The 22,453-nt window shown below is 38.9% G+C and overlaps 1 protein-coding gene across 1 annotated transcript; it reads left to right on the plus strand.

Annotated features, from left to right (window-relative positions):
• The first annotated feature begins 4,673 nt into the window (after nucleotides 1-4,673).
• Nucleotides 4,674-5,588, plus strand: LOC307168445 (rho-related GTP-binding protein RhoB). The gene has a single exon (XM_079888410.1). It carries the CDS (start codon nucleotides 4,751-4,753, stop codon nucleotides 5,339-5,341), a length of 591 nt encoding a protein of 196 aa, XP_079744536.1. The 5' UTR covers nucleotides 4,674-4,750; the 3' UTR covers nucleotides 5,342-5,588.
• The last annotated feature ends 16,865 nt before the right edge of the window (nucleotides 5,589-22,453 follow it).

Here is a 22,453-nt window from a genome sequence, read left to right on the forward strand (position 1 = left end):
ATATATTAACCTTGTGGGGCATCTTAAAAAGTTCACTTTGTACAATCTTCGCGTATAATTGTCTACCACTTTAACTGAAAACATTTTTGTTAGAAATACTGGTACTGTTTTTGTTCTAATCAAAATACTAACCTTTTCCCATATGCCAAGGGTCGAAGTTGTGTCTAATGTCCTTTTTTTGCTACCTCATAAACTTCTGTACCCCTGTGTGACGGTCAGTCACCAAAGACTGGACCACAACACCTCTTTCCTCAAGAAGAGACAGACTTCTTTCAAATCCCTCCTTCTCCATCCGTTGGCTGTTTCCAACTTCATTGCTCTACAAACACAAACAAATACTTTAGATCAATGCACAGTATATAGTAATTCACAAAACAAAATGTTTTCATTGTGTAGTTGTTTACCTGGACTAGTTGGATATCTATGACCCTATTGGCTTTGAGGTCCATCATGGTATAGCTTCCATATTTTGCTGAATGTCCTACAATTGTTATTTGCACAAAGCCAACGTCAACAAAGCCTGACAGCAGTCTAATATATATATATACATATATATATATATACATATATATATATATATATATACATAATTAATGAGTTATTTATTACCAGGTGAATCAGCTCTCATGTCCCCACCAAGAGTCACAGCCCCATCAGCAATGGCATTTTCAATAGCGTCATCCTTCTCAATCTTCCACTGCCAGTTTATGGTTGGGATAAGGAGCTTGGCCTGATGCTTGTGGAAGCACGGCTCAGAGATCCCCTGGATTTTGAAGGCATCCAAGAACAAAAAAAAAATAAAAAATACATCTTCATATAATAACCTAAGGGGTGACATGCAAATATGACAGCGCTATGTTATTATCTCTCACCTTCGATATCTGGCAAAACGATGAGCCAGTGAACAGAACAGCTGCACAGAGCTGTAGGTTTCCCGCTGGTATATTGTTTACCATTGGCTGGCTCGACCAATCACTGGAGTACTCACAGTAAGCACAGTGCTGTTTGACACGGAGAAGTGTCCCAAAACAACCAAACTCTGGGTGCAGACAGGCAATACTTCATTGGAGACTCTATGTAAAAGAAAAAAAAGTTCAAACAAATTTAAATAAAAGCATAAATAATCATAATTTGGTTATGTAATGTGTATGTATCAGAAATAACTTAATTACAATCAATCAAAGGTATTTAAAAAAAAAGTAATAGCTAAATTAGAACATTCAAATATATCCTAACTGAAAAACCTAACGGGACTAAACGCATTACCTTGTACAGTTCATGGAGCTCTCACTTCCATCTTGATGGTAGCTGGAGTCATCAGTGGACACCTCACATCTTTTCCTCTTTATTGGTGTAGAGGTTGCCCCGGGACACTCTGTGGAAGGCTCCATCAGTGTGCCTGTCACACGACACACTCCTGTTAGGCACTCTGGCCTGGGTGGCTGCACAAATTAATAATAGATTTGTTATCAATAAGCAGCGAAAGTACAAAACAAAATTATATAATCTTTACTATATGATGAAACATTCAAAAGCTCCATAGTATTCAAAAATCACCTTTGCTTCTCCTCATGGGCTTCATGTTAGCCTGTACACCTGCAGATCTGGAGCTGACTGGTTCAGTCTGGCACCCAATTTCTCTGGTCATAGTAAGCTAAAAAATATATATATATATTACGTCACGTGCCACCGCTTACGTCACCTGCCACCACAACATCCAATAGGAAAATTCAACTGCAGTAGCCACCGTTCAACCTTAAGAGGGCAGCACTCAGACGTTTTTACACCATATATTGTAGAATTAAAACACTTTATACGCAAATGTCAAAAAAGTTACTCGAATCAATGAACAGCATAAAGCCCCATTCTTACAGATCATTAACTAAAAAAAGTTGGTTTAGGGTTTAGTTACCCTTTAAATTAGAAAATAAAAGACAGTTTGACATCTTTTTTCTCGCATCTGTGAATTTATTTTTTAATCATTTGCTCTGAGATGAAGCGAATATATTTGTGCGGGAATTTCTCGCACTATAAAAGCTAACCTTGCGGGAATGGTTTAAATTATGCGCAATCCCCACATTCCCGCACCGAAATTCAAGCCCTGAAATGGCAGCGGGATGTGTAACTCTAGCATATGGCGCATATGTCATATAAAGTTAGGCAAGGCCAAACAGCGTTATCTATGTTGTTGCTAGAGTAAGCTAATAGTGAAACTGATAGCGTTTTTCATTTAATTACAATATGAGGACTGACGGTAGGCTATAAAAATCAGCGTTTCTGTGTAGGTGATGACAACCATCTTGACAGCAGCAATCAAAGCATCGCTAATTACGGTAGACCTTAATTTGAGATAGTAAATTTGTTCCTAATCAAAGGGAACACTCAACCACAGAACAGCTGGGTGAGTTTTGTATTGGCTTATTGGATACAGTAAATGAAGACTGTCAACTTCTTTTCAATAGGCTACTATTTCATCACCCAAAACACTCCCACTCTCTGATGTATATTCATAACCAATTATTTCAAAACCAACAACCAAGCCACATAAACAATGCCATTGGCACTAGTCTACATTGCAGACATGTCTCTTAATGCACATAACTTTTCACCTTTTTGCACAATCTTGAAAAAAGTACTATTCTTGTTGAAATTCTCAGATCAAGCAAACTTCAACGCACCCTTATCCACTACCTGCTCACGTTAGTGAACCGCACCCGAGCAAGCACACTTCGCAGTTCCTCCGGAAATGCATTTTTCTAGTTTGTTACTGCAACTGTGTTTGAGTGCAAAAATAATTATATTGTAATTAAAAAATGAAAGATTGCAAATAAAATGTCTTCTTAAAGCTGTTTTAATTGATAAAACTTTGCAGTGCAAGTATGTCACCGGCCCACCGGTGGGCCCAAAATCATTACATATTTAAAACGGTAATATCCTATAATAAACATAAACTAATATTGACAAACTATATATCATTTGAAAGCTTACAAACTCTAGTTTTCATATTTGGTGAATGATTTTCAAAATAAATTAGAGAGGAGCTGTAATTTATTAATTTGCAACAAGAATATTTTCATATTCCTAAGGCATGTTCAGACCTTTATTTTGAAATAGCAATGAACATGAAAAATCATGAAAGAATGGTTGAAACCTCAGTTTGTTTTCATGCCAAGAGTTCAAAAGGTATCATCCATTAAATTATTTTAGAAAAAAAGATATTAAAATATTTTTAATAACACATATGGAAATGGAGGCGCCCTTATATGGGCAGTAATGGAGTCCGGTTGTCACCTAGTGAAAATGTTTGGTACTGCGCCCAAACAAAATCTCACTGAAAGCTCATTTTTTGAGATATCAACCTAAAATTTGAAACACAACTTATTCAGATTTTTGGCTTTGATTTTCTAGCAGTTTTAGAGTCGGCCAGGTTTTAAAAATATATATTTTATATAAAATATGAATAATTAATTTTTTTACATTGTACATTTTCATAAACTCAAACTTCTATAACTTTTTTTTTGTTTCACTTTCTTAATTTATTTCACTTCAACAAAAATCTGCAAAATGTCTTCTTTAAAACAAGACCAATTTTACGTCTATACTCCAAAGCATTCTTTAATTACAACCATTTAAAGTCGAAATGTGCATTTTCATGTATATTTTAAAAAAGGGGGGTGACACTTAAAGGGTTAAAGCTGTTTTAATTGATAAAACTTTGCAGTGCAAGTATGTTTTATTTTTATTTATTTTTTTACAGTTTTCGTTATGCACTGCTGGCACAAATTAGTCATCCAGCGAGGAGGAGCGAATGTAATTTAGGCCTGATGGGTGGAGCTAGAATATCCAACCACACCCACTATTATCTCTCCCTCCACCCCATGAGATGTCCAGAGAGGAGGAGCTGGACACCATTTGACTCATGAGTACCACTTGGTGGAGGGTTGCATCTGTCACTTTTTTCACCCCTGATGAAAATTTGCTTCCCTCCAAACAAGCTAGTTATTGGCCTTTTGGCCTCATCTTCTATTAATGCAGTCAAAGCATGCTATTTATTGCAGTGTGTAGTCAAACATGATATCAGAAACAATTGGATGTGTGAGTAAATTAGCTCATCCAGATATAATTTGATATAATTATATTATGTTAAACCTGTTTTCACAGTTCAAACCGGGGCATCAAACACGATCTATGCCGTCAGTGTGTGTGTGTGTGTATGTTTATTTGTTCTCCATTGTGGATGGAGGTTTTTTTTTTTGTTTTTTGTTTTTGACAAATTATGTAAGATAGAGCAACTTGTGTAGTCTCACCTAGTCTCTCTGTGTGTATGTATGTCTGTGTGTGTGGCCTTGGGGGAGTTCATAAAATTCAAAATGGTGAAAAAAATGGAATAGATGGAAATGAAATGTAGGACAATGAGCTTTTTTTTCCTTTTCTTTTTTACTGGTAATTATCCCAGAATGAGTATCAATATTTTTTACTGTAGTGTTTATCCCACAGTGCTTATTGTTCACACAGTGCTGGGTGACTCCTCTAATGAAATAGTTTTTAAAAAACTGTCCCGACAACACTTGACTCATGTGGAAAGAGAGTGAAGTCAGAGGCATTCCCTCACACTGATTGGACTGCTATATTAGGAACTCACAGAGTGCTTATAAAGTCTGACACTTCATGTTTAATGTTCAGAAACACTGCCGCCTACACAGTTTTACAAGTTATTCCGCTACTTTCAGTTCGTGTAGCCTAACTCTTTATGGCGAACATTCGTAAAAAGCTGGTGGTGGTTGGGGACGGGGCATGTGGAAAGACTTGTCTTTTAATCGTTTTCAGCAAAGATGAATTTCCAGAGGTTTACGTGCCCACCGTTTTTGAAAACTACGTCGCGGACATTGAAGTGGACAATAAACGAGTCCAGCTGGCTTTATGGGACACGGCGGGACAGGAGGACTACGACCGCCTCAGACCCCTGTCCTATCCGGACACCGATGTCATTCTCATGTGCTTCTCAGTGGACAGCCCGGACTCTCTGGAAAACATCCCAGAAAAGTGGGTGCCAGAGGTGAAACATTTCTGTCCTAATGTGCCCATCATTTTGGTGGCGAATAAGAAAGACTTGCGAAGCGATCACAGTGTAAGGAGTGAGCTGTCGAGAATGAAACAGGAGCCCGTGAGAACAGAGGACGGGCACACAATGGCTGCTCGCATCGGGGCCTGTGACTACATGGAGTGCTCTGCCAAAACCAAGGAGGGTGTTCGGGAGGTGTTTGAGACCGCTACTCGAGCCTCCTTACAGAGGAGAACAAGACCACCCACTGGCTGTTTGAACTGTTGCAGACTAATGTGAAAGACTTTATATCCGTTAAGTCACATAACACGCTATGTATTGTGTCTAATTTTTCAAAGCAAGTAAAGTACAGTATGATCCACTGAAAATAAGAGATCAAGAGGCTACTGACCGTCTTTGAAATGTTGCTGATTGAAGGAATGAGCAGTTTGAACCCACCGTTAAGTTTGTAGACTTTGCACAGGTTTGTTTTTGTAAGCATGCTCACTAAATAAATGGATTTGCTTTCAGAATATGCCTCACAAAACTGTGTTTATTATTGTTTTCTAAAGATACCCTGTCAAAGCTAAAGGATGTATAAGGACATTTCTATCATACTTTGGAAGATCTCTTAAAATATATGTTGCCTTAGCTTTTGGCTTGCTTAGTTGGGGACATTTAATATTCAACAGTATTATTGATCTGCCTTACTTAAGGTGGACGATGACGCAATTTTCTTCTAGAAACAAACTTTGTTGTATTATTTTCATGTTATCACTGTGAAGCTGCTTTGATACAATCTGCTTTGTAAAAAGCGTTATATAAATAAAGGTGACTTGACTTGACTTAAAAGGATCATATAATAATTTTCTAAAAAAAAATAACATCATAGGAAAATCCCTGTTAATAGGCCTACCTGTTTTGTTTTGTTTTTTCTTGTTTTTTTCTGACCTTTGCCGTTCATCAGTGTCTGATTTGTTTTTTTTATTTGAGTAGAGGATTTTTATGTGATTCTTTTACACAGCCTCTTAAACCATGGACCACATCATACTGGATGTGGTCTACACAGGCCCCTAGGCTCAGGGATTTCTTGAGGCCCCTAGGCCTCCCCCAAGACAACACACGCACAACACAAACACAAAAAGTATGATTCAAATGTTGCATCACAAATTATCATCATAAATATTAGTGATAAAATAAATATCACTAATAATGTTTCTTTGAGTGAGGTGATTCAATCTCTGCTGAATTTTTTAAATGGGGTGGGACAGAGAGAACCAAGAACCAGTCAGGGGGACCAGGGAAAACAGAAATAAATACTGGCTCCATAAGAGGATTTTATGGTATTTAATATTTAGCAGTAAATTATGCAATTTATCATCTGTATTACCATTGTGTAACCACTTTGGCTGTATAGCCCTATACATAAATATAAATATAGCTGTGTATTCCCTTGCTGGGAACATTGGATTCAGACATAGTGCATTTGGTTTGGTTTTGCATTTGGATATGTATATTTAGATATTATTAAGGACTTCTTCTTTTGTCAAAGTTGAGATTGTTTTGTTGTTGTTGTTAATTTGTTAAGTAATTTTGAAGTGTCAGTTTTTTAATTATTGTTACAGTCAAATCTGGACACAGAGAAAGCATTCTGTTACACATACTGTTATATGTAGCCTATTAACTACATATAATAACTTCATCAGAATATGCGCGTGAGCAAGTGTATAAAGTCATGTTTAATATATTTGATAATTCCATTGCACTGAACCTTAAGTTTTTTCCATTCCACTGCACAACTTTTCTATATTTTTTTCTAAGTAAACATGCTCTTGAGGAACGTGTTTGGCTGTTGAGCTCTGCTGTGTTTTTGTTCATGCTCATAAAGCTGCTTCGTCCAAGCGCGCTCTTGCAGTGTTGCCATGTCCATTTATTAGGTATCTTTGGGATTGTTATTTTTCCATATTAAGAGGGGAAGTGACAACTATCAGTTCAGCTGGAGTGTGTACATGGCTATGGCTTTTGTGCCAGTGTCATAGTTCTTTGAACGGAGAAAAGTCATCTGTTAATGTGGTCAAAATGCAGGCTCAACAGGGCTGGCACTGGTCACACGTATAGCTTTCATGTATTAATGGGAAATTAGAATGCATAGGTAAAGCAATGTGAATACATGGCTTTGCTAGTAAATGTGTAACGTCTCAGGGTTGATGAAGAAGTTCCAGGCAAAGATCCAAAATACTCAATATTTATTTAAACTGAAGAATACTCGAAACTGTGCGTGCACAGACAGAGTGCTAACAACAAACATTGACCGACAACTGAAGAGTGAAAGGGAGAACTTAAATACACAGAAGATAATGAAGACAACAGGTGAAGGTGATGATGAACTAATTAACAATGCACAGGTGATAGAACTGAACTAATGATGATAGAACACAGGTGAAGACAGTGATGATGATGACCAACATGGTGGAAACAGAACACAATCCTGACAATACTCCCCCCTCCCGGGAGGCGCGTCCTCACGGCGGAGAAGGACCAGGGTGGAGACGACGGAGGGAGGAGCCAAGGAGACCACCCATCGGGCGGCCTAGGCGGAGCAGGTTGAGGAGGCGGCCGTTGCAGAGCAGGCTGAAGATAAGGCCAAGGCGGTGCAGGCAGAACAGGGGGCCACGGTGAAGCAGGCAGAGCAGGGGACCACGGCGATGAAGGCTGAGCAGGGGTTTTAGGGATCCCCAACTGAGCCGGCCGGACCCAGAGCCGAGGCGACACCACAGGTCCGGAGGGCCAAGGCGGAACCGAAGACCCATGGGACCAAGACGGAGAAGGGGATCCGGAAGGCCGCGGCGGAACCAGAGTGAGTGAGGACGATGGAGGAGCAGGAGGGAAGACGGAACCCGGTGGAGCCGAAGGGATGCAGGGCAGGAGGGAAGACGGAACCCGGTGGAGCCGAAGGGATGCAGGGCAGGAGGGAAGACGGAACCCGGTGGAGCCGAAGGGATGCAGGGCAGAGCTGCAGCTGGCAGCACGGAGTCCCGAGGTGGAGCCAGGGTGACGGCTGACCACTGAGATGACAGAGGGACGAGTGAGCCTGGTGGAGCTGGAGGCCTGATGGGACACGGCGGAGATGAGGGCTTTGTGCTGGGCGGAACCAGCGTCGGAAGAGGGCGTTGAGCTGGACGGAACCAGCGGCGAAGAGGGCGTTGAGCTGGACGGAACCAGTGGCGAAGAGGGCGTTGTGCTGGGCGGGACCAGCGGCGAAGAGGGTGTTGAGCTGGACAGGACCAGCGATGAAGAGGGCTTTGAGCTGGACGGAACCAGCGGCGAAGGGAGCTTCAAGCTCGGTGGAATAAAAGAAAACAGTAGTTCTGCATGACGCTCACAGTCTTGGGCTCGGCATATCTGGCGTGAAGTGCGGGCTCGGCTGGACTGGTGTGAAGGGCAGGCTCGGCTGGACTGGCGTGATGAGCTGGGTTGGGTGGCATTCCTGACCCGAACTGGAATGCCGGCTCGGCAGGAACCAACCGGATGATGAACGCGTTGAATAGGGACAACAGGTTATCTCTGGAATCCATAACTTTGGTCGGTCAATCTGTAACGTCTCAGGGTAGATGAAGAAGTAGTTCCAGGCAAAGATCCAAAATACTCGATATTTATTTAAACTGAAGAATACTCGAAACAGTGTGCGTGCACAGACAGAGTGCTAACAACACAAACATTGACCGACAACTGAAGAGTGAAAAGGGAGAACTTAAATACACAGAAGATAATGAAGACAACAGGTGAAGGTGATGATGAACTAATTAACAATGCACAGGTGATAGAACTGAACTAATGATGATGATGACAGAACACAGGTGAAGACAGTGATGATGATGAAGACCAACATGGTTTAAACAGAACACAATCCTGACAAAATGACACTTATAAATACAGATGTATATTAAAATAATGAGAGTGCCTGATAGAGACTTTTCCTATATGGTTCTTAGTTGTTCTTGCTTCAGTGTGACCCAAGTGGTGACCCAATTTAACATTTTAGTTCCTTGTATTTCCTTTTCCTTTTACATAATCAAAAGATGTGGAAAGCATTTTCACTTCCCTTAAAAGCTGATACGCCTACTTTATATCCTAACTGCAGTATCTTAATGTTACACACACACACACACACACACACACACACACACACACACAAAGTGAAGTGACCATGTCATTTATTTAAAATGCATTTTTATATTGATCTAATCAATATATCCTGTTTTGTTCCATTTGAACAAAATTAAAAAGAAACATATGTATTTGTATAACAAAAAAAGACATCTTATTTAACATCAGAGTCTTTCGAAGATATATTCCTGTTCTCTCTTTTATAGAAAACATTGTCAAAATGTTTATTAACCATGCCATAAACAAAAATGAAAAAAAATAAAATAATAATTAACTACACAACACAATTGCTTTGCATGGGACTGTTGAATGTTGAAATCATGTATATTTTTTTGTATTTTTCAGCAAGAAGAGAAAAGCGAGAATGGAAAGTGTTTCTTGTTTAGTTATGTTTGTATTTAGAACTGTTTCAATGATACTGGGTTACCATTGTGATGAAGAGTTCTTTTGCTTGCTGAGAATGGGGACATGAAGAGTGTGGCTGAATTCAGAACCACATATTACTCTTACTTTTTGTACCATATCTTTCTATGACAGTAAAAGTAGTATATACTATGAGGCGCCGTTTGTAAAGCGGCTCACGCTGAAAATAACAGCAACATTTTGTCACATTTAGCTTCAAACAATGTTTAAAAAACTGGTATGAATTTTTGACGGTCACTTTTTAGCACATTTACAACAATATTTGTCAACTTAGAGATATTTTAAATAGTTAAATCTAAATATTAAATGTTACACCTAAATGTTAAATGTTAAATCTAAATGCTAAATCTAAATCTAAATGTTAAATCTAAATGTTAAATCTAAATCTAAAACTAAATGTTAAATCTAAATATTAAATCTAAATCTAAATGTTAAATCTAAATGTTAAATCTAAATCTAAATGTTGAATCTAAATGTTAAATCTAAATCTAAATGTTGAATCTAAATGTTTTGGGTGAAACTAAATATTTAACTAACAAAACTAGAGGTATTTCGCATTTCATGGAAAGAGAGCTCGATTACATATGAGAGGCTTTAAAAGCTGCTAGATCTGCTTATTTTTCAACCCTATTAGAAGAAAATAAACATAATCCTAGGTTTTTATTTGAAACAGTGGCTAAACTAACGAAAAAGAAAGCTTCAAACACAGATGTTTCCAAGCAGCACAGCAGTAATGATTTTATGAACTTCTTCACTTATAAGATTGATAATATCAGGGACAAAATTATAACTATGCAACCGTCTACTACAGTATCGCATCAGGCAGTGCATTGTAGTCTCCCTGAGGAAAAATTTGATTCATTCGTTGCTATAGGAGAGGAAGAATTTACTAAACTCGTTAAATCATCTAAATCAACAACATGTATGTTAGACCCTATACCGACTAAGCTACTGAAAGAGATGCTTCCAGCGGTCATAGATCCTCTTCTTACTATCATTAATTCGTCTTTGTCTCTAGGATACGTACCAAAAAACTTTAAGCTGGCTATGATTAAACCGCTTGTTAAAAAAATGCAACTTGATCCTACAGAATTAGTCAATTACAGGCCGATCTCGAATCTACCTTTTCTGTCAAAGATACTAGAAAAGGCAGTGTCTTCACAACTGTGTTCCTTTTTAGAAAGAAATGATATCTGCGAGGATTTTCAGTCAGGATTTAGACCGTACCATAGTACTGAGACTGCTCTCGTTAGAGTCACAAATGATTTGCTCTTATCATCCGATCGTGGTTGTATCTCTCTATTAGTGTTACTCGATCTTAGTGCTGCGTTTGACACCATTGACCACAACATTCTTTTAAATAAACTAGAAAACTATGTTGGCATTAGTGGAATTGCACTAGCATGGTTTAAATCATACTTATCTAACCGTTATCAATTTGTAGCAGTAAATGAAGAGATGTCTCATCGATCACAAGTTCAGTATGGTGTACCACAAGGCTCAGTACTAGGACCGCTGCTGTTCACTCTGTACATGCTAAAATTAGGAGATATCATTAGGAAACATGGAATTAGCTTCCACTGTTATGCCGACGATACTCAGCTCTATATTTCTTCAAAACCTAACGAAGCTTACCAATTCACTAAATTAACAGAATGCATAGCTGATATAAAAAATTGGATGACTTGTAATTTCCTACTTCTAAATTCTGAAAAAACAGAGATTCTAATTATTGGACAAAAACGTCCTCACGTAATAACCTAGAATACTGTCTAACACTTGATGGCTGCTCTGTTAAGTCTTCGTCGTCGGTTAGGAACCTGGGTGTGCTCTTTGATACCAATCTTTCATTTGAAAGTCACGTGTCTAGTATCTGTAAAACCACATTTTTCCATCTTAAAAATCAGCCTGATCTCACACACGAAACGTACATATTTAGACGTAAATAAAAACGATCCAATTCGTATATATATTTACGTATTATAGTGACTTTTACGTATCGTATGGACGTTATTTCAGGTTCGATACGTATCTATATTTACGTATTACAACTTAAAATACGTATAGATTCAACGTATATCCATAAATGCATGACAGCCTGGTCTCATTGTTAATACGTAGTATTAATACGTAATTTTCAAAGATAGAAAACGTACGTTTTATAGATAAATGGAAGATCCCTTAACCCCACTCCCAAACCTAAACATAACGTTACCCATTTGAATATAAAAAGTACAAAACATAGATGTGTGGGAAATGGCAATTTTATTAACAATATAGCATTAAAAGATTTTTTTAGCAGCTAATCCTACTCCTACCCCTAAACCTACCCATAACAATTTCTTAAAACTACATAGGCTACAATTATGAAGAAAAATTACAACATAGGCCTACCTGTAATCACAATAATTTATTTATTGCGAACATGTCAAAACCGGTACCAAAAGTCGTTCACATGACGATGTGTTGCAGTCACAGTCCTCTCTTTCAGTATAATAGTTTTGAATGAGGTACAGAGCAGAATTTAAGTTATTAATCCAAGAAAATGTTAATCCGGCTTCGCTCTGTGTGAAGGCGCGCGCGCTTCTCCATTTCAAATGTAGTTTACCGACTGAAATACGGCATGTCGCAATCTGTGGCGAGAGCCAATGAGCGTTTGATATCACTGCCGTAAAACATGTCGTAACGCTTCTTGAGGGCGCAATTTTTGAATTTGAATTCATCACGAGCGCGGAATTTGTACTTGAGCGAGCTCTTAACACATTATAGTCCTTCACGTCTATTGCGATCTCAAAATTCCGGGCAGTTGATAATACCTAGAATATCAAAATCGACTGCAGGCGGTAGATCCTTTTCCTATTTAGCACCAAAACTTTGGAACAATCTTCCTAACATTGTCCGGGAAGCAGACACACTCTGTCAGTTCAAAGCTAGATTAAAGACACATCTCTTTGACATAGCATTCACATAATACATTATAGACTTCTATAATTCAGTGTTAGGCTGCATAGATTAGGTCAGCTGGAACCGGGAACACTTCCCATAAATCCTGATGTACTTGTTACATCATGAGAAGAATGGCATCTACGCTAATTTTAGTGTCTTTGTTTATCCCGAGGTCTTCCCGCAGCCTGCCGGATCCAGGCCGTATCCAGATCTGATGAAGGCCCTTCGCCTGGACCCGATGACAACGCAGTGCTGAAGTGCCAACTAGTCTCTCCCTATGGAGGATCCCTTTCCCACTCTACAGATAAAGCGTCGTCGGGAAAACTAAATTTGCGTATCTACCCCGAATTGATAAAATAATATAAAATTCTGAATCAAAACTATAAGGAAACACCAGTAATTTGTTTAGGCTTGGTTTGTAGGGAATAACAAACCTGCACACATATATTCAAACGCACATAACTATAGAACCAATTCTTAATGCGCATGTGAACGCCATCAGCGTCAGTTTAAAGTTTGTGTAGAGAGAATGGTGTCTTCTTGGCGGCCCCTATTTAATAACAAATGATCGTTGCGACGGAAGCGAATCAATCAAAACTAACTTTAGCTGTAAAATAACTTTATTAAAGAACCGCTATAAAACCAAAACATTCTCTGTTACCTTAAATTTTACGTTTATCTCTGTAAAGCTGCTTTGAAACAATCTACATTGTTAAAAGCGCTATATAAATGAAGAAGATGAGATGAACTAATATGCAAATTCAAAATGCCGGTAACCGGAAGTGCCAAAATAAAAGCTCGAGGAGGTCAGTGTGTGTTTATAGCATGGTTTATAGTGTCAAATGACGAATAAAAACCATCTCATCCGAGGAAATTTGGACATGGATTATCGTGATAATAACTACCTAAAATAATAAACACGTTTGGAGAAACCATTTGAAGAGTAGGCTAGTGTCACTTTTATGAAAAGTGCGGGACTTATGACCTGTAGCCATAATAGCCAGCCATGAGGGGGCTCACTTTGACTGAATGTCATGTCATCACTCTGTCATCACTCTCATCACGAAACTCTACAGTTTCTCCAAACGTGTTTATTATTTTAGGTAGTTATTATCACGATAATCCATGTCCAAGAGTCCATTTCCTCAGATGAGATGGTTTTCATTTGTCATTTGACACTATAAACCATGCTATAAACACACACTGACCTCCTCAAGCTTTTATTTTGGCACTTCCGGTTACCGGCATTTTGAATTTGCATATTAGTTAAACTAGTGCAAAATGCCCAAAATCAGTTTTTGTGTGTGTTTTTAGTAATTGTTGGTTTGGTGTGTTTGAGTGCTCATTGTTACAATTACACAGCAAAAGTTCAGTGACTTTTTTTATTTGTGCATGGTAGAAAGCACACAGTGAACTCCGAGAAAACGCTATGCTTGAGTAAACAGTTTGTGAATAGGCAACTACAAATGATGCCCGTGAAAGAGACTGTGAAAGCATTGAATAGGATATGTTTAGTTGGTGAATAGCATAGGCTACTATTACACAGTAGCGATAACGTTAAGCGCACCAGAATGAAATATAATATTCAGAAGTAAACAGCATAGCTGACTTACAGATTCAGTTAACATCCACAAATGAATAAGCGCGTCGATTCGGCTCATCTATCTATAAATTACAGAAACGTCTGTCTGTCTGTCTGTCTGTCTGTCTGTCTGTCTGTGTGTGTGTCTGTTCCTCGCATATCTCTCGAACCGTTAGTCCGATTACTTTCAAACTCGACAGGTGTCTTGCCACGGGCACGAGTAAGTGCAGTGCCAAGTTTGACATTGTTTGGATGAGAAATGCAAAAGATATCGTTAAATATATCATTTTTAGAAGGTTGTGGTTTAAAAATAAACATTCTGACATTAGAGAGTTGTATCGGTCAAAGAAGCCCCAAGAAGGTTGTGGTTTAAAAATAAACATTCTGACATAAACACTCAGTCAGCTGCACTGTTTACTTCTGAATATTATAGTTTGGTTCCCGAACGTGATAAATCCATCTATCTATAAATTACAGAAACGTCCGTCTGTCTGTCTGTGTGTTATTCGCATATCTCTCGAATGTGAGATAACCACTAAATGTGTGAAAACCACTATTTTGTTTCAAACTTTCACATAGCATCTTTAGGTTATAACAACATTGAAAATCAAAATCTGGATTTGAATTTTTTAAGATTTATTATAAAAACTGATTATTTTTTTTCCCAAAAATGCAATAAATTCATGACTTTTTTTTTTTTCAAAATGCAATTAATCCATTGAATCAATATAAAGTTATTTTTGATCATATTGCCATCGCAAGAAATATCTCCTGAACTTTTTTGACGGCGATCAGCTCACAAAAACTGATTTTGCACGGGCACTTTCCACTGCTCCCTGAATCGAGGCGCTTATTCATTTGTGGATGTAAACTGAATCTGTAAGTCAGCTATGCTGTTTACTTCTGAATATTATATTTCATTCTGGTGCGCTTAACGTTGTCGCTACTGTGTAATAGTAGCCTATGCTATTCACCAACTAAACATATCCTATTCAATGCGTTCACAGTCTCTTTCACGGGCATCATTTGTAGTTGCCTATTCACAAACTGTTTGCTCAAGCATAGCGTTTTCTCGGAGTTCACTGTGTGCTTTTTACCATGCACAAAAAAAAAATGTCACTGAACTTTTGCTGTGTAATTGTAACAATGAGCACACACCAAACCAACAATTACTAAAAACACACACAAAAACTGATTTTGCACGGGCATTTTTTGCACTAGTCTATCTATAAATTACAGAAACGTCTGTCTGTCTGTCTGTCTGTCTGTCTGTCTGTGTGTGTGTCTGTTCCTCGCATATCTCTCGAACCGTTAGTCCGATTGATTTCAAACTCGACAGGTGTCTCGCCACGGGCACGAGTAAGTGCAGTGCCAAGTTTGACATTGTTTGGATGAGAAATGCAAAAGATATCGTTAAATATATCATTTTTAGAAGGTTGTGGTTTAAAAATAAACATTCTGACATAATGGGCTGTGGTTTAAAAATAAACAAACACACACTCTCTGGATGATTAACTGAATCGGTAAGACACTGTTTACTTCTTAATAATGTTTATTTAAAGCTACGCTGTTTACTTCTTTATTACTGTGCCATCCCAGCTAACACACGACGTCGCAGTTACGTAATTTATTCGTACTTTTTGGTCATTTCATGACTTACCAACTGACAACGTAACTACAACCTCGTATGCTCGGAATTTCATTACCATCATATTACCAAACCACAACGTCGTCAGTACGTCCTCCTAACGTTATAAGATAACCAACTACGTTCCAGATACGTACTCTATTCGTAATATCTTGGTAATTTCATGACTTACTGGCAACGGAACTGCAACGTAACAGGACCGTAATTTCATTACCATCATATTACCAACCCACAACGTCGTCAGTACGTCCTCCTAAGGTTATAAGATAACCAACTACGTTCCAGATACGTACTCTATTCGTAATAACTTGGTAATTTCATGACTTACTGGCAACGGAACTGCAACGTCACGGGCCCGTAATTTCATTACCATCTTATCAGACTGCATTTCTATGAAATATTTTATTTGTTTCAATTGTTTGTTTAGTATTCCGTACTGTACGTTTGAAATACGTTCATTTTATTCAAGTAAGGTTATAATTTTAGATATGTTTGTAAATGTTGCGTGGCTTTGACTTTTTAATGGGCGTGCGCGTGAACCTTCGAGTCGCCCTCAAACACTGGAGCGGAGATGAGTTGCCATGGAAACGGCGCGTCACCGACCGCCCCACTGACTGCAACTGACAAAGCGGCAGAACTCCGTCTCTCGCTGTTGTTTTCACTGCTTTCAGGTGAGTTTAGTCTCTAAAATCACACAAATAATACACACAACTGTTCTTGACACTTCTCGTACTTGTAATTGACACGCTTCTGTTGAATATTTGCTTTATAGAAATGGTTTAGTGTCTTAGGAAAAAGTCCGTTAGCATCTCAACCGTTTTCAGAAGAGATAACGTTATGCTAACTTCATAGCTTGAGCTTTTGATATGAAAGTTTAGGATTTTAATCACATCTTATGGTTAGATGAGAGGTTTTGATAGTTTTGTAAAAAATAAGTTAGTTTGGAAGTGAGCTAATTTATTTAACATAAACGTATTTAACATAAACGTACTCGATGACGTCACTTAACGTTACATGGAGTGTGAAAATTGGCTGAAACTAGCTCAATGGTAAACACAAATTGATAAAACTAGTTCTGTGATTTCAGCATCTACAAAATAATCCTTCAACAACAGAGGGAAGCTCCACGACTTCAATATTTCTGAAGAAAGCTGCTGCCAGAGAAGTTGGAAACAGGTGAAGTGAGGAAGCTCATTAAATAACTTCATTATCCATTTTCTCACAATAGTTTGTCACCTACTGTACATCACCATGCATCTGTTATTTTAAATTCTCATATTTACATTTACATTTATTTGTTTAATTTATTTTAAGAAAGTTTTGACATCCAAACTTAAGTGACACTGTATGAGCAATATGAATAAGTGAATAAGTAAAACTAAAAACATAGATGAAACATTTAAGATTATTATCAGTGTTGAAAACAGCAGTGCTGCTTCATATTTTTGTGTTTTTCAGGGTTATTTGATGAATGAAAGAAAAAAAAGCATCATTTATTTGAAACAGAAATCTTTACTCTCTCTTCTTGTCAATTTAATGCATCCTTGCTGAATAAAATATGATTTATTTTTATTTTATTTTTACTCTATTGAACCCAAACGTTTGAACAGTAGTGTATATGTTGGGTCTATTTAACAATGAATCCTGGAGAGAGAAAAAAGAAAATGGATTAAACTTTTACATTGGTTTACACAAAAAGATTAATCAGCACAACTGTTTTCAACATTGATAATACTCAGAAATGTTTAAGACGTTTGCATTGTAAGAATGTATAGTATTCAAATATTAAAATGCTGACTCGTTAGGCCATGTTTTCTTTTTAAAATCAGATGATTTCCTATTAATTCAATAGAATGTAAGGGAATAACTCTAGAATAACCTTTCTGATAATATTTGGGGCCCAGAAACACTATCCTAATTTGAATCTAGATTAAAAACACATCTCTTTAGCCAAGCATTCAATTAACACATCTCATAATCTTGCACTATATGTGATGAAATAGTAAAAAGTGCACATGACCATCTTTTGCCTGAAATAATATGAACAGCAGCAATGCTAATCTTTCTCCTGTTGTCTCCCTGTTTCTATCTCAGGATGCTCAGCATATTTTACTAGAGATTACAGCAGCTCCAGTTCGGATCCAGCCTCACTTGGGAAGACTTCTAATGACATCAACACTCTTGAAGACAATGTGTTTAAACAATTTTCAGATGTTAAATTATATTTTAAAGTGTTTAAACTAATTTAAGTTTTTATGTCAGGTGGTACAGCAAAAATATTATGTATTGTAGTTGTACCACCTGACATGGAAAGTGTACCACCAACCTACCCATACTTGAAATTAGCAGTTTTTAATCAGTATTTTATCAGAGCTCTACAAACTTTTTCACTCTGCCAAAGAGATCAGTTAGGCTCCTCTGGACGATGCATTATCACGTTTACTGTTATTACCTTGTAAATTCATAATAACATTTAAGAATATACAAATGGCGGACAAAAGTTTCTCAATTATCTCAACAGCTTTAAAACTACTGATATTTATAAAAAACAATTATATGAAAGGCTTCAAACCTAAAATGATGGAATAGTTTTTATTTTGTTATTATTAAGACACCATTTTAAATTGTTTTCTTAATCTGTTTATTTGTTCGGACAGTTGCACCACCACCTGACATTTTAGGAGTTTAATGCTGCCTTCAGGAATACTCATAAATAGGCCTTCCTAGTTAAAAAAAAGGACATTGTAATTATGACTTCAGAAGAAGAAAAGCAAAATATGTATTATTAAATGTACAAAAAAATTATTTCAAACTAAGGTTTTATAGAATATAGTGATACATGTCATTAAGTTATCAAATTATTTTAAAAGGAAATAATGCACTTGCCACAACATAACTTTGTGACAATGTTTAGAAAAATACACAAGCGATTTTTAAACAAAACTGTGTGCTTATACAGATTCTATCTTTCAGTGCTAATTGCTTTGTGTATTTAAATGTTAAATGGGAAAACACTCAACTGTTCTTTTTTCTTGCATTTTTCTTTTCTTATTCTTGCTTTGTTATTAGGGCCACCAAAATGAAGATGTGTAGGAGTAGTTTGATGTTCAAGCTTTTGGGGAAAACCTTGTTCATTTAAATGTATAACCTGTTTGCAAACTGTTTTTGCTGTTTGTGCTTTGTTCTATAGTAAATGAACTGAATTAACCAAATTTTGAGTCTGTATATCGTTCATATGTTGTTGAAAAAGTCTCTAAAATAGTTTTGGGCCAATGAGGACAAGTTAAATTAGACCACTGCATGTCCGCCCATATTATTAAAAACTAAAATGACCAACTGGTTACCAACACACGACTGTCGATCCACAACGTTGCCACGACGTCGCCGTTACCTGCTGACAACGTTGCAAAGTTACGTTGTAGCAACGTATCTGGGAATTTCACTTTTCCGGTTGCCGCGACGTAACTAATTACGTCGCCACGACGAAAGTTTGGTCACCAGATTACGTTGCAGTTACGTAACAGTCACGTATTTGTGTTAGCTGGGATGTGCGCTGAAGTTAGCCTGTAACTATATGATGTTTAATATGTTAAATAGTGTAAAATTAAATATGTAGTAGTAGTAGTAGTAATATTGCAGGCTTAAACGAGGTTATCTATCTTACCGATCGAACAGCAAATCTCCATCAGCTCAGCTGCGTGGCGTGTCCGTTTTTTAACTGAATCGGTAAGACATTGTTTAGGCTACTTCTTAATAATGTTTATTTAAAGCTACGCTGTTTACTTCTTTATTACTGTGCCGTGTGCGCTTAAGTTAGCCTGTAACTATATGATGTTTAAAATGTTAAATAGTGTAAAATATGTAGTAGTAGTAGTAGTAGTAATAGGCTATGCAGGCTTAAACGAGGTTATCTATCTTACCGATCGAACAGCAAATCTCCATCAGCTCAGCTGCGTGGCGTGTCCGTTTTTATTACGGCTCCGATGTGAACAGGTTTGCACACTGCCTGCGTGAGACGCTCGCGTCTCAGACGCGGCTCGAGACAGATGCAGATATTTTATTTCGGCTCCCATGTTAACAGGTTAGAGCTTGCACACTGCCTGCGTGTCTCGCCAAAAACGCGTGCATGCTAGAAATAGAACCGACGCATATTTTTCACGCGAAAATAGTTGTAAATAGTTGCATTTAAAAAAAAAAAATTATAATAATTATCGATATTCAAATATTGCACCTGTCAATACAGAATTAAATATTCTGTAGCCTATTTCGTCAATACTGCCGACGTCGTCTTTGCTGTATCAGCAGGCTATATATTTATGTTTAACATGAATTATAGGCCTCCACAACTCTCTCCCCACATTTCGACCAAATCACGAAATAGCCCTCATTGTATGTCACCTATCAGCAGTAGCACTGCATCAGACATGCTTCTGTGCAAAGACATAGAAAACGCCACGCAGACACCATGCTCATGCCACGCAGCCTTATTGTTCATGATCACTCTCTTCCGTCTCTGTGGCTGTGCATTGATGTGCATAAATTATTATAATTCAAATGAACTATTAGTTATGATAATTCAAATGAACTATTACTTATGAACATCAGCCAAATTAATTATATTCATACCACATTTCTGACCATACCCATGGCATCTGATCTTTTGCAGACCACCTGATTGTGACCTACTGTTACACCACCTTTGCTGATGCTAAGATGACGAAAGATAGTCGTACCAACAGAGAGAGGAAACGCAAGGCAATGCGTCATGCACGTAATGCTCAGTCAGTCGAAGCCCGAGATGCTCGGCTGGCAAGTGATGCTGCACGTCAAGAAAGGCGCCGTGGAGCTGAGGAAGAGGACGAACGCTGTGCTCGGCTGACAAGTAATGCTGCACGGCTGAAAAGGCGCCGTGAAGCTGAGGAAGAGGACGAACGCAGTGCTCGGCTGGTAAGTAACGCTGCACGGCTGAAAAGGCGCCGTGAAGCTGAGGAAGAGGACGAACGCCGTGCTCGGCTGGCAAGTGACGCTGCACGTCAGGAAAGGCGCCGTGAAGCTGAGGAAGAGGACGAACGCCGTGCTCGGCTGGCAAGTGACGCTGCACGTCAGGAAAGGCGCCGTGAAGCTGAGGAAGAGGACGAACGCCGTGCTCGGCTGGCAAGTGACGCTGCACGTCAGGAAAGGCGCCGTGAAGCTGAGGAAGAGGACGAACGCCGTGCTCGGCTGGCAAGTGACGCTGCACGTCAGGAAAGGCGCCGTGAAGCTGAGGAAGAGGACGAACGCCGTGCTCGGCTGGCAAGTGACGCTGCACGTCAGGAAAGGCGCCGTGAAGCTGAGGAAGAGGACGAACGCCGTGCTCGGCTGGCAAGTGACGCTGCACGTCAGGAAAGGCGCCGTGAAGCTGAGGAAGAGGACGAACGCCGTGCTCGGCTGGCAAGCGATGCTTCTCACCATGCTAACATGAGAGATATGGAAACACCTGAGATACGAGCGGATCGCCAGATGCATGACTGTCAACGACACAACCTTCTGAGAGAGGAGGAGACCCCTCAGCAGCAAGAGGAACGACGAGCAAGGGATGCCACGTGCCATCAGAAGATGCGTCTCACCCGTTTGGAAAAGGCACGAAAAGACAATCGCAACCTTGCTCGGTGTGACGATACAGACTTCTTCCAAGAGGAACTTCATGGTGATTATAGGCACATGCTGAGCAAGACCTCACTGTTTGAATGTCCTACATGCTCACATTGTGGTGCCTATGTATGGAAAGAGGAGAGAAAAGGATTCTGTTGCAACTCCGGTAAGATTAACCTTACATACAACGCCACAAATCCCAAGCCTGGCTCAATCCCACCACAGCCTCCAGATGCTATTAAGGACCTTTTCCTTGATCAAAGTTTTGTGAAGAAAGCAAAACAATACAACAATGCGCTGGCAATGGCAAGTATTGGTATTAAAGAGGTAGCTATGCCTGGCTTCAACCCAGGTGTGCGTATACAAGGCAAAGTTTATCATTACATTGCCGGCCCCCTTCCTGAACAAGGTCGCACACCACTCTTTGCTCAGATCTATTTCCACGATCCTGCTCATGAGCTGGAAAACCGTCGAGCCCATGCCTCAAACAGTGATCTGAATGAAGATTTTTTACTGAGGACGCAAGAGGCCATTCACGTGTGCAATCCATACGTGCAACAGTTTAAGTCAGCCATTGAGTATGTGACCCAACATGACAATGACAATGAATTGAAAATTGTCCTAACAGCTCGCACACGACGTCATGACCTTCATCGTGGCACTGTGAATCTTCCATCACTGAATAGTGACGTGGCTGTCATTGCTCCAGGAGTAACAACTACACAGCAGTTTGGGAAACTGGCTGTCACTCTTCATCTCAGAGGAGGAAGGCTTCAGACAATCGATGCCATGCATCCAGCATATGACCCATTGTCATATGTGCTTCTTCTACCTCAGGGTTCCCAAGGATACCACACTGAGCTGGCAGGCATCACACCAACATGCTTCTACCGTTACCATCTTCAAGTGCGTGACATTGCTCAACACTTCAATTTGCTGCTTCGTGGTGGGAGACTGACACAGCAATACGTATGTGATATGATGGCAAAAATTGAGTCACACCGCCTCAACTGGA

The sequence above is a fragment of the Squalius cephalus genome, assembly GCF_949319135.1.
Source record: "Squalius cephalus genome assembly, chromosome: 12".
NCBI classification, from domain to species: domain Eukaryota; kingdom Metazoa; phylum Chordata; class Actinopteri; order Cypriniformes; family Leuciscidae; genus Squalius; species Squalius cephalus.